General features: G+C 43.1%; 1 protein-coding gene and 2 pseudogenes across 1 annotated transcript; 2 read left to right on the forward strand and 1 right to left on the reverse strand.

Moving 5' to 3' along the window:
- Nucleotides 1-404: 404 nt before the first annotated feature.
- LOC105714247 (large ribosomal subunit protein P1-like) lies at nt 405-797 on the reverse strand (annotated as a pseudogene).
- Nucleotides 798-2,767: 1,970 nt separating this feature from the next.
- On the forward strand, nt 2,768-10,781 carry SPMIP10 (sperm microtubule inner protein 10). The gene is made up of 3 exons (XM_012448164.2): nt 2,768-2,920; nt 3,599-3,707; nt 10,529-10,781. The coding sequence occupies exons 1-3, from the start codon at nt 2,835-2,837 to the stop codon at nt 10,736-10,738; spliced, it is 405 nt and encodes a 134-aa protein (XP_012303587.2). The 5' UTR covers nt 2,768-2,834; the 3' UTR covers nt 10,739-10,781.
- LOC135270691 (U4 spliceosomal RNA) lies at nt 5,554-5,682 on the forward strand (annotated as a pseudogene).
- Nucleotides 10,782-13,503: the final 2,722 nt, after the last annotated feature.

Consider the following 13,503-nt stretch of genomic DNA (forward strand, 5'->3'; position numbering starts at 1 on the left):
GATATTGACCCTAACTAAGACAATTTGTGGGAGGTGATTTCAAAGATAGTACAATAAGAAAGATGATTATTCTGAATACTTAAATGCCACATACTAATGTAAATATTGCCAATTTTTCTAGAGAAAGTTGTGGCTTTCAAAAGGCATTGATGCCTGAAGCTACTTTATCTTCATCAAGATTGTCCCTTTCCCCACACCTTCCTGGTTCATTTTATCAATAGTTTTTTCTCTTTTTGAGACAGAGTTTTGCTCGTTTCCAGGTTGTGGTGCAATGGCATGACTTTGGTTCACCGCAACCTCTGCCTCCCGGGTTCAAGTGATTCTCCTGCCTCAGCCTCCAGAGTAGCTGGAATTAATAAGGTATGCACCATTAGAATAATCCCAGAATATTCTATAAAAGAGATTTAGTCAAAAAGACCAAACCCCATGTCCTCATCAGATTCCTCAGATTCTTTCTTTACTTCCCCTTTCTTCTCAACTGAAGCAGCTGCAGTGGAGGGGACAGGACTTCCAGCTGGTGCAGGTCCACCAGCCCTTACATTGCAGATGGGGCTCCCAATGTTGACATTGGCCAGGGCCTTTGCAAACACGCCAGGTCAGAAAGTGTCAACATTTACACCAGCTGCTTTAATGAGGGCATTGATCTTATCCTCCGTGATGGTCACCTCATCATCACGCAGAATGAGGGCCGAGTAGATGTAGGTGAGCTCAGAGACGAAGGCTATGGCAGGGGCATGTGTGGAGCTAGTGCTGCTGGGCGCGGTGCAAATCGCTGGATGACGTGAGGGCCTCACCATAATGTGGCCTTAGCTTTCTCGGAAGAACCAAGCACCTTGGCAGCAGCTGAGGAAAGGACAGTTACTAAGATTCTTTAAAAATTTACCGGCTGGGCACGGTGGCTCACGCCTGTAATTCTAACACTGTGAGGCCAAGACGGGCGGATTGCCTGAGCTCAGGAGTTCAAGACCAGCCTGGGCAACAAAGTGAAGCTCTGTCTCTACTGAAATACAAAATATCAGCCGGGCATGGCAGCGTGTGCCTGTGGTCCCAGCTACTCAGCAGGCTGAGGCAGGAGAATTGCTTGAATCCGGGAGGCGGAGGTTGCAGTGAACAAAGGTCATGCCAGTGCAAAATAAAATAAAAATGTATCTAAGATGACTGACTTTTCTGACCCCTTCTGGCTATCCAAAATCAAGATGTGCAAACCATTCGCAGGTATGTATTGTCAAGATATGCTCTCATCAAACCAGCATATCTTGCCGCAATCCTTCCTGCTTAGCCTAATATTAATATTTTTCCTACTTGCTGGCAGGTAGAATTTAATAACCCTCCACCTCTCTGTTTTAGTAGTTTTAAGTGTTTATCTTCCCTGGTAACCTTTGTTTATTAAAATCCATTTTCACAATCTAAAATATTCTGCAATATGACAAATCCTAGGGGATAAAATAGGCTGGATTTGTTTGAGTTAAACAAATTAGATTTACACTCTTGAGCTTCGTGTAATAGATGGTAAAATAAATGTGACATGTATCAATTGTGCCGTATATAGTGATGTTGAGCATTTTTTCATGTACTTGCTGACCTTCACATGTGTTCTTTTAAGAAATGTGTACTAAGAATCTTTTACTTTTTTTTTTTTTTGAGATGGAGTCTCGCTCTGTTGCCAGGCTGGAGTGCAGTGGCGCAATCTCGGCTCATGCAACCTCCGCCTCCCAGGTTCAGGCGATTCTTCCACCTCAGCCTAATGAGTAGCTGGGACTACAGGCACGTGCCACCATGCCCAGCTAATTTTTGTATTTTTAGTAGAGACGGGGTTTCACCATATTGGCCAGGATGGTCTTAATCTCTTGATCCATCCGCCTTGGCCTCCCAAAGTGCTTTTCTTCCTACTTTACTTTTTTTTTTTTTTTTTTTTTTTTGAGACAGAGTCTTACTCTGTCACCCAGGCTGGAGTGCAGTGGCATGATCTTGGCTCACTGCAGCCTCCACCTCCTGGTTCAAGTGATCCTCCTGCCTCAGCCTCTCAAGTAGCTGGGACCACAAGTACACAACACCACACCCAGCTTATTTATTCATTTATTTATTTTTTTGAGATGGAATCTTGCTGTGTCACCCAGGCTGGAGTGCAGTAGCACCATCTCTGTTCATCACAACCTCCACTTCCCAGGTTCAAGCAATTATCTGGGATTACAGGAGCGTACCACCATGCCCAGCTAATTTTTGTGTTTTTAGTAGAGGTGGTGTATTACCATTTTGGCCAGTCTGGTCTTGAACTCCTGACCTCAAGTGATCCACCCACATCAGCCTCCCAAAGTGCTGGGATTACAGGCGTGAGCCACTGCACCCAGCCAAATTTTTTTATTTTTTGTAGAGACAGGAACTTACTATGTTGCCCAGGCTGACCTCTAATTCCTGGGCTTAAGTGATCCTCCTGCCTCATCCTCCCAAGGTGCTAGGGTTACAGGCATGAGCCACTGTGCCGGGCCAGAAGGGGGATTTTTTTAAAGCCCTGAAAATAGCCCTGAGCTGGACACTTTTTTTTTTTTTTTTTCGAGACAGAGTCTCACTGTTGCCGGGCTGGAATGCAGTGGCACAATCTCGGCTCACTGCAACCTCCAGCTCGGGTGCAGGTGATTCTTCTGCCTCAGCCTCCTAAGTAGCTGGGATTAGAGGTGCCCACCACCATATCCGTAAGCTGGACACTCTTAACAGCTACTGCTGAGAGTTACTTTGAAGTTAGCAAAACATTGTTACATCAGAGCAGCATTGTCATCATAATTAGACTAGTGAGTTAGTGAAGTTTTAGATAAGAATTCCACCCATTGCTGTCAGGAATGGCTTCAGGGAAAGATACTTGCCCTACTTTGCCTAAAATCACCGACAACTGCTCTGATGAGAGTCCCTACAAACCTGCTAATAAGTGAGGACTTACGGGGTCTGGGGTTATTTTGTGTGCTTGTTTCACAACCTGGGAGCTACATAGATAAGAATAATAACTTTGTATTCCCCTTTGGCATCTATGTAGAAAGCATTATGTTCCAGAGGGAAATATGTGTGCAGGGAAAGCGAGTCTGACCTGAGTGTAGAGCAAACGTAAATTCAGAAGCCAATAGAGTTACTGTTTTCTGTGGCTGGCCAGATATTTCCTTTAGGCAGTGGGTAGGCCTGAGGGAAATCAGGTGCCTTGCCTTCTCCTGTAAAGTGAGGTTAAAATGCGGGGCAGTGTGCCATGGATCACTTGAGGTCAGGAATTCAAGACCAGCCTGACCAACATGGCAAAACCCTGGCTGGGCATGGCAGTGCACTCCATCTCATTTTTTAAAAAAAAAAGTCAGACTAAAACAGACATTGTGGGCAAATTGTAAAGGACAGCATGCAGTTAGAGGTACAGATTCCTGGCCTTGACTTGGTCTTGGTGGTACGTAGGGATTTAAATGGTTGATTATCTTTTAGTTGAGTTTCAATGGCATAGCCATCTGTCCTGCAGCTGCAGGGGACCAAACATGAATGCGCAACTGCCTCCAGTCCCTGCAGTGATGCTAAAATGATTGTATTTGGCTCACAAGATAACTTTTCTTCTTGCTTTCCTAATCGCCAGGTATGAAGAGATTCATTTGCCACGATTTTCATTAAAGCAAGGGATGATCCCAAAACGTTATTTTATGCCTTGGAAAGAAAACATGATATTCAGGAATGTGAATCTGAAGGTATTTTCCCATAAGTATACATAAGAAAAAAAAAATTAGACTGTATACAGTGGCTCATTCCTATAATCCTAGCACTTTGGGAGACCAAGTCAAGTGGATCAGTTGAGGTCAGAAGTTTCAGACCAGCCTAGCCAACATGGTGAAACCCTGTCTCTACTAAAATATGAAAATTAGCTGGGCATGGTGGTGGGCGCCTGTAATCCCAGCTACTCAGGAGGGTGAGGCATGAGAATTGCTTCAACCCAGGAGGCAGAGGTTGCAGTGTGCCAAGACTGCACCACTGCACTCTAGCCTGGGCAACAGAGTTAGACTCTGTCTCAAAAAACAAAAATAAAATATATATATATATAATTTAGTATATCTATGATAGGCATACATAACTATGCAAAAACTATTTTGATGTACTATCACATAAACTTGCAAACAAATGTTAAATAGTAGTATCTGTTTAACCTAATCATATACCAAAGAATTTCAGAAACTCCACGTCATGCTGTCTTACAGTTGTTAAATTATCATCAGAAGATGCCATTAATATTAAAGGTAAACTACAGAGCATTTTTTTATGAAATAGAAGAGATGGTGAAGCCCCGATACAATATGTACTACATATTCAGATAGAGAGGTATGGAAATAGTTTGACTAGTTTTACACATGACTTGCCCATTCAGTGCTCCTGTTCAGTCAATAGTTTTGTTTATTTATTTATTCCTTTTTTTCTTTTTGGAGACAGGATCTTGCTCTGTCTTCCAGGCTGGAGTGCAGTGGTGTGATAATAGCTCACTGCAGCCTCAGTCTGCTGAGTTCAAGTGATCCTCCTGCCTCAGTCCCTCAAGTAGCTGAAATTGCAGATGCACATCACCATGCCTTGCTAGTTTTTGATTTTTAATAGAGATGAGGTCTCACTGTTTTCCAGGTTGGTCTTGAACTTCTGAGCTCAAGTGATCCTACTGCCTAAGCCTTCCAAAGTTCTAGAATTACAAGAGTTAGCCAACACAGCTGACCTACTTATTTTATTTATTTATTTATTTGTTGGAGATAGGATCTCACTCTGTCACCCAGACAGGAGGGCAATGATGCCATCATGGCTCACTGCAGCTGCAGCAATGTCTTGGGCTCAGGTGATCCTCCCACCTCAGCCTCCTGAGGAGCTGGAACTACAGGCACATGAAAAAATACCATGCCGAGGTAGTTTTTGTATTTTTTTGTAGAGATGAGAGCTCTCTATGTGGTCCAGGCTGGTCTCCTGGGCTAAAACGATCCTCCTGCCTCGGCCTCCCAAAGTGCTAGGATTACAGGCATGAATCACTGCACCTGGCTCCTGTCAGTAGTTTTAAAACAGCATGAAAACTACTGCATGTAAAATGGTGCAGCCACTGTAGAAGACAGTGAGACCATTCTTCAAAAACTTAAACATAGAATTACCGTATGATTCAGCAATTCCACTTCTAGCTATAGGCTCAAAATAATTGAAAGAAGAGATTCCAGGCCGGGCGCGGTGGCTCAAGCCTGTAATCCCAGCACTTTGGGAGGCCGAGGCGGGTGGATCACGAGGTCGAGAGATCGAGACCATCCTGGCCAACACGGTGAAACTCCGTCTCTACTAAAAATACAAAAAATTAGCTGGGCACAGTGGCGCGTGCCTGTAATCCCAGCTACTCAGGAGGCTGAGGCAGGAGAATTGCCTGAACCCAGGAGGCGGAGGTTGCGGTGAGCCGAGATCGCGCCATTGCACTCCAGCCTGGGTAACAAGAGCGAGACTCCGTCTCAAAAAAAAAAAAAAAAAAAAAAAAAAAAAAAAAAAAAAAGAAGAGATTCCAATAGGCTTGTTTTAAAACATTTTCTGAGCTTTGCACAGTGGCAGTATCATAGCCAATGAGGTTTATCCGAGGCGCGATTATTGCTAATTGAAAACTTTTCCCAATACCCCGCCAATATAGTCGGCATTGGCAATTTTTGGTAGTCTCTACAGAAACTGAACTATCTAATAAAAAAAACAAAAAATATTTTCTGGGCCGGGCGTAGTGGCTCATGCCTGTAATCCTAGCACTTTGGAAGGCCAAGGTGGGTGGATCACCTAAGGTCAGGATTTTGAGACCAGCCTGGCCAACATGGTGAAACCCCATCTCTACTAAAAATACAAAAATTAGCCAGGCATGGTGGCACATACCTGTAATCCCAGCTACTTGGGAGGCTGAGGAAGGAGAATCACTTGAACCCTGGAAGGGAAGTTGCAGTGAGCTGAGATCATGCCACTGCATTCCAGTCTAGATGACAGAGAAAGACTCTGTCTCAAAAAAAAAAAAAAGAAAAATCTAAATTCAGATTGACTGCTTACTTTTCTATAAAAGCCCAAAATCTGGCGAGGCAAAGTGACTCATGCCTGTAATCTCAGCACTTTGGGAGGCCGAGGCAGGCGGATCACGAGATCAGGAGTTCGAGACTAGCCTGGCCAATATAGTTAAACCCCATCTCTATAAAAATACAAAAAATTAGCCGGGCGTGGTGGTGCGCACATGTAGTCCCAGCTACTCAGGAGGCTGAGGCAAAAGAATCTCTTGAACCCAGGAGGTGGAGGTTGCAGTGAGCCAAGATCACGCCACTGCACTCCAGCCTAGGTGACAGAGTAAGACTCTGTCTCAAAAAAAAAAAAAAAAAAAAGGCCCAAAATCTAGAGAAAAGAAAAAAATGTAAATACAGATTGACTATTTACTTGTAAAAAGGTAAGTTGTTTCTTTTAGGAATAAGATACAGCCTGGGCAACATAATGAGATACTGTCTCCATAAAAAATGAATAAAATAAAATTAGCCAGATGTGGTAGCATGCACCTGTAGTCCCAGCTACTCAGGAGGATGAGGAGGAGAATCACTTGAGCCCAGAAGGTTAAGGCTGCAATGAGCCATGATTGCAGCACTGCACTCCAGCCTGGGTGACAGAGCAAGACCCTGTCTCCAAAAAATAAAATAAATAAGAATAAGATAAAAAGTAACAATCAGACTACTAGAGGAAAATTCAAGTTAGAATTTCTAGGAAAAAATGTGTTTGTCTAACTCATTTGCAAACTTCAAATAGATAAGCAGTTAATGTTGAATAAGAATATATTCTGCCAGCTGGACGTGATGGCTCACACCTGTAATCCCTGCACTTTGGAAGGCCAAGGCAGGGGGATCACCTGGGGTTGGGAGTTTGAGACTAACCTGGACAATATGGAGAAACCCTATTTCTACCAAAAATACAATAAAAAAAAAAAAAAAAAAATTAGCCAGGTGTGGTGGCACCTGCCTGTAATCCCTGTTACTTGGGAGGCTGAGGCAGGAGAATTGCTTGAACCCAGAGGCAGAGGTACCAGTGAGCCAATATCGCAATATCGCACTATTGCACTCCAGGCTGGTCAACAAAAGCCAAACTTCGTCTCAAAAAAAAAAAAAAGTTAAATAAAATAAATATATGATATATAAAATATATTATAAAAATACAGCTCAATTATTTTCTGATAAAATGCATATGTATAATGTAATGAAAATGGAGCTGCATTTGCCATGGGCTGACTGTGTATTTTTATCAGATATTTTGAAAACAAAAATAAAACTTAGAAAATCATGACTCAAGTATTAGACTTAGGCAAAAAATTTGAATATGTTTACTAGGCCAGGTGCAGGGCTCACACCTATAATCCCAGCACTTTTGGAAGCCGAGGTGGGAGTTCAAGACCAGCCTGACCAACATGGTGAAACCCTGTCTCTACTAAAAATACAAAAATTGGCCAGGCAAAGTGGCTCACGCCTGTAATCCTAGCACTTTGGGAGGCCGAGGTGGGTGGATTGCCTGAGCTCAGGAGTTCGAGACCAGCCTGGGCAACATGGCAAAACCCCATCTTTAAAAAAAAAAAAGAAAAAATAGCCGGGCGCAGTGGCTCACGCCTGTAATCCCAGCACTTTGGGAGGTCGAGGCCGGTGGATCACGAGGTCAAGAGATCGAGACCATCCTGGTCAACATGGTGAAACCCCGTCTCTACTAAAAATACAAAAAATTAGCTGGGCATGGTGGCGCGTGCCTGTAATCCCAGCTACTCAGGCGGCTGAGGCAGGAGAATTGCCTGAACCCAGGAGGCGGAGGTTGCGGTGAGCCGAGATCGCGCCATTGCACTCCAGCCTGGGTAACAAGAGCGAAACTCCGTCTCAAAAAAAAAAAAAAAAAAAAAGAAAAAATAATAAAAATAAATAAAAATAAAATACAAAATTAGCCAGGCATGGTGGTGGGTGCCTATAGTCCTAGCTACTCAGGAGGCTGATGCAGGAGAATCGCTTGAATCTGAGAGGCAGAGGTTGCAGTGAGCCAGATCACACCATTGCACTCCAGCTTGGGCAACAGAGCGAGCCTCTGTCCCAAAAATAAAAATAAAAATGGGCCGGGTGCAGTAGATCATGCCTGTAATCCCAGCACTTTGGGAGGCCGAGTCAGGAGTTCAAGACCAGTCTCACCAACATGAAGAAACCCCATCTCTACTAAAAATACAAAAATTAGCATGATGGTGCATGCCTGTAATCCCAGCTACTCAGAAGGCTGAGGCAGGAGAATCGCTTGAACCTGGGAGGTGGAGGTTGCAGTGAGCTGAGATCATGCCGTTGCACTCCAGCAAAACCGCATCTCAAAAAAAACAAATAAATATGTTTACTAAGACTTGCTACAGTCTTAATATTAATCTGTATTTCATGTAATTTAGTGGCATATCAAGTCATTTTCAGTGCCCTAAGTAGCTTCAGCATGGTGACAGTATTGACTTTTTCATTTTAGTTTACAACTATAGGTTATAAACTTTATGAGTTGAAATCAGGAAGGAAAAGCTTTGTTTTGATTGTATCAGACACTTATTCTTGACCTTACATTTAGAACTATAATTCAGCATAATTTTTCAGAGCTACTTTACTTTTGCGATTTAGTTGGCAGTGTTTCTACCAATGAAAATTAAGTAAGTTAAGTGAAGTAATGTGCCCACACTGAGTAAATGCTGTAAATGCTAACTTTTACATGAGTAAAATTTCACACTGAGTAAATGAGTAAATTTTTCACACTGAGTAAATGCTGTAAATGCTGTAAATGCTAACTTTTATGCTTTCCTTCCTTTTGTTTATCCTCACCTTTTATTTTTCCATTAGGAGGTAATAAAAACTCCATCTAACAACATTAAAAAATACAGCACAGAGGCTGTATGCCGTGGCTTATGCCTCTAATCCTCATGCTTTAGGCGGCTGAGACAGGGGGATGGTTTGAGGCCAGGAGTTTGAGACCAGTCTGAGCAATGTAGAGAGATCCTGTCTAGTAAAAAAAAAAAAAGCCAGGCAATGTGGTGTGTACTGTAGTCTCAGCAACCTGGAAGGCTGAGGCAGGAGGATTGCTTGAGCCTAGGAGTTCCAGGCTGCAGTGAGCTATGATTGTACTGCTGCACTCCAGCCTGGGTGACAGAGTGAGGCCCTGTCTGTGAAAAAAATATATATATACACACACACACACATATATGTATGTGTGTGTGTATATATATATAAAGGCCAAGCTTTTTCATTCACATATATTTTATTTGCTACTCAAAGAATCCTTTAATATTCCCATTTTATATTTGAAAAATTTGGCCAGGCGCAGTGGCTCATGCCTGTAATCCCAGCACTTTGGGAGGCTCGAGGCAGTCAGTAACCTGAGTCAAGAGTTCGAGATCAGCCTGACAAACATGGAGAAACCCCATCTCTACTAAAAATACAAAAAAAAAAATTATCTGGGCATGGTGGCACATTCCTGTAATCCCACCTACTCCAGAGGCTGAGACAGGAGAATTGCTTGAACCCGGGAGGCAGAGGTTGGGATGAGCTGAGATCGTGCCATTGTCCTCCAGCCTAGGCAACAAGAGAGAAACTCCATCTTAAAAAAAAAAAAAAAAAAAAGAAAGAAAGAAAAAGAAAAAACTGAGTCTTCTGGGGGTAAATGACTTGAAAAGTTCACATTAAGTAGTGAAGCTAAAGTTCAACAATCTGCCTCCAAATACCTCATCTTTATAGTCTGTATGGCTCTTTCTGGTAGTCAGATCACACTGACCCACAAAGCATTGCTTTTAGAAAAGGGATGTTCCGGGCCGGGCGCAGTGGCTTACGCCTATAATCCCAGCACTTTGGGAGGCCGAGGCGGGTGGATCACGAGGTCAAGAGATCTAGACCATCCTGGTCAACATGGTGAAACCCCGTCTCTACTAAAAATACAAAAAATTAGCTGGGCATGATGGCGCGTGCCTGTAATCCCAGCTACTCAGGAGGCTGAGGCAGGAGAATTGCCTGAACCCAGGAGGCGGACGTTGTGGTGAGCCGAGATCGCGCCATTGCACTCCAGCCTGGGTAACAAGAGTGAAACTCTGTCTCAAAAAAAAAAAAGGGTATGTTCCTCTGTTCAGCAAAGCTTCCTTCTTAACAGGGTTAGTTGACTAGCCGTCTTTTTGGAGAGGGAACAGGGTCTCACTCTGTCGCCCAGGCTGAAGTGCAGTGATGTGATCATAGCTCACTGCAGCCTTGATTTCCCAGGCTCAAGGGGTTCTCTTGCCTCAGCCTCACAGACACGTGACACCACACCCAGCTAATTTTTTAAGTTTTTGTATAGATGGGATTTTGCTACGTTGCCCAGGCTGGTCTCAAACTCCTGCACCAAAGCAATCTTCCTGTCTTGGCCTCCCAAAGTGCTGGGATTACAGGCATGAGCCACGGCTCCTGGTGAAATTTCCTCCTTAATCTAACAAGAAAATGATGTTTGATGTGATACACAGCAGATTTTTCTTTTCTCTTAGCAAGCAGAGGTGTGTGGGATCCATACCGGCCCTTTAGAAGACTCTCTGTTTTTGAATCACAGTGAAAGACTTTGCCATGGGGAAGATCGTAAAGTCATCTTGAAAAAAGGCCCACCAGAAATAAAAATTGCAGATATGCCTTTGCATTCACCTCTCTCCAGATACCAAAGCACTGTGATTTCCCATGGCTTCAGGAGACAACTAGTCTGATGAAAGAAGAATAAAATAATAAAGCGTTTCAATCTCTGCTCTCTCTCTCTTACCGTCTCTGATAAATGTTTAAGTTCGTTGTAAATTTGTATTTCACCTGCAAGTTCAATTCGTTTAAAGGTCTTAAGACTGTTATATAATTTATAGATTCTACAAGCTTTAGCAAGGAAACAGACTCTGAGATCGTATGAGATGATGTGGAGGAGGAAGGAAAACTGCCTTGCTGACATTGATTTCACACTAAGTACATAAGAATCAGCAGACTAGTCCAGTTCCACTGTCTAACCTCACCACATTCCTCTTCTCTTCTGTCCTCCTCACTATATCTTTATTATTCATCCCCTTTGATCTTCAATGTCAGATGAACCAAATAGAAATAGAGTTGCAGGATGTTGAATTTATTTATTTATTGAAACAGAGTCTCGCTGTGTCACCCAGTGGCTCACTACAATCTCTGCATCCCAAGCAGCTGGGACTATAGATGCACACCACCATGCCTGGCTAATTTTTGTATTTTTTGTAGAAATGAGGTTTTGTCATGTTGCTGAGGCTGGTCTCAAACTCCTGAGCTCAAGTGATCCACCCACCTAGACTGCCTGAAGTGCTGGAATTACAGGTGCAAGCCACCGCGCCTGGTAGAATGTAGACGTATTTTTGCTACTTGCTGATTCTGCCTAACCTCCTCTTTTCTGACTCACCTCTCCAACACACATGTACCTAAGGTTCTGGATACTGGTAATTAATCACTGTGGTAATTAGAAGTGTTTGGCAGACAACGGTTTGATACATCAAACAATTTTACTGAGAGAGATGTACTTTCTATATTGGTTTAGAGTATCCAAGTGTCAATTTCCTACAGTAAATAATTTATTTACATAATTTGGCTACATAACAACTACCATATGTAAAGTAATATGCCCACTGTATAAGACAGTCTGGCAGTTCCTCAAAAAATTGAACATAGAATTGCCATATGATTCAGCAATTCCATTTGTCAGAATATACTCAAAAGAATTGAAAGCAGGGCCAGGCGTGGTGGCTCACGTCTGTAATCCCAGCACTTTGGGAGGCCGAGGCAGGTGGATCATTTGAGGTCAGGAGTTGGAGAACAGCCTGACCAACATGGTGAAACCCTGTTTCTACTAAAAATACAAAAGTTAGCCGGGTGCGGTGGCAGGCACCTATAATCCCAGCTGCTAGGAAGGCTAAGGCAGGAGAATCACTTGAACCCGGGAGGTGGCAGTTGCAGTGAGCCAAGATCACACCATTGCACTCCAGCCTGGGTGACAGAGCAAAACTCTATCTCAAAAATAAAGAAAGAAAGAAAACACAAAAGCCACATGATGATCTCAGTAGGCACTGAAAAAGCATGTAACAAAATCTAAAATTTTACATTCTTTCATGATAAAAACTAGGAACCAAAGGAAACTTCTTCAACCTGAAAAAGCTCATCCATTAAAAACCCACAGCAAAAAATTAAAAAACAAACAAAACAAAAAAACCCACAGCTAATATCATAACTAATGGTGAAGAAAGACTGGATGATTTTCTCCTAAGATCAGGAACAAGGCAGAGATGCCTGCTCTCCAATTCTGCATGTTATAGACTCAGCTTCTTCTTTTTTTTGTCACCAGGCTGGAGGGCAGTGGCGCAATCTCAGCTCACTGCAACCTCTGCCTCTCGGGTTCAAGCAATTCCCCTGCCTCAGCCTCCCAGGTAGCTGAGATTACAGGCACGTGCTACCACGCCAGGCTAATTTTTTGTATTTTAGTAGAGACAGGGTTTCATCATGTTGGCCAGGATGGTCTTGATCTCCTGACCTCATGATCTGCCCACCTTGACCTCCCAAAGTGCTGGGATTACAGGCATGAGCCACCACACCCAACCTCAACTTAGCTTCTTAAATTTCATGAGCCAACCTCTGTCTGCTAGCTTCAGACTTTTCTTCTGCAGCTTCCTCACCTCTCAGCTTTCATAGACTTGCAGAGTGTTAGGGCCTTGCTCTGGATTAGACTTTGGCTTAAGAAAATTTTGTGGCTGGTTTGCTCTTCTATGTGGATCACTAAAACTTTCCCCATGTCAGCGATATGACTGTTTCACTTATTAATATCATTCATGTATTCCCCAGAGAAGCACTTTCAGTTTCCTTCAAGAACTCTTCCTTTGCATTCAAAACTTGGCTGTTTGATGCAGAAGGCTTTTTTTTTTTTTAGCCTGTCTTGGCTTTCAACATTTCTTCACTAAGCTTAACCATTTCTAGCTTTCAATTTTGATATAGTTTGATTATATGTCCCTGTCCAAATCTCATGTTGAAATGTAATCCCCAGTCCTGGAGGTGGGGCCTGGTGGGAGGTGTTTGGATCATGGGGGCCAGTCCCTCATGAATGGCTTGGGCCATCCCCTTAGTGATAAGTGAACTTTCACTCTGAGTTCACATAAGATGTGGTCCTTTAAGTGTGTGGCATCTCCCTTCACCTCAACTTCCTCTTGTTGCTGCTTTCACCGTGTGATATGCCTGCTCCCACTTTGCCTTCCACCATGAGTAAAACCTTCCTGAGGCCTTCCCAAAAGCCAAGCAATGGTGACGCCATGCTTCTACAGCCTGTGTAACCATTAGCCCATGTAACCTCTTTTCGTTATAAATTACCCAGTCTCAAGTATTCCTTTATAGCAATGTGACAACCGACCAATACAGATTTAAAGTGGAAGATGTGTGATGCTTCCTTTCTCTTGAACACTTAGAAGCCATTGTAGTGTTTTTTTTT

This window comes from Aotus nancymaae, unplaced genomic scaffold (genome assembly GCF_030222135.1).
Source record: "Aotus nancymaae isolate 86718 unplaced genomic scaffold, 86718_ANA_hifiasm-v0.15.2.pri h1tg000064l_1, whole genome shotgun sequence".
NCBI lineage: Eukaryota > Metazoa > Chordata > Mammalia > Primates > Aotidae > Aotus > Aotus nancymaae.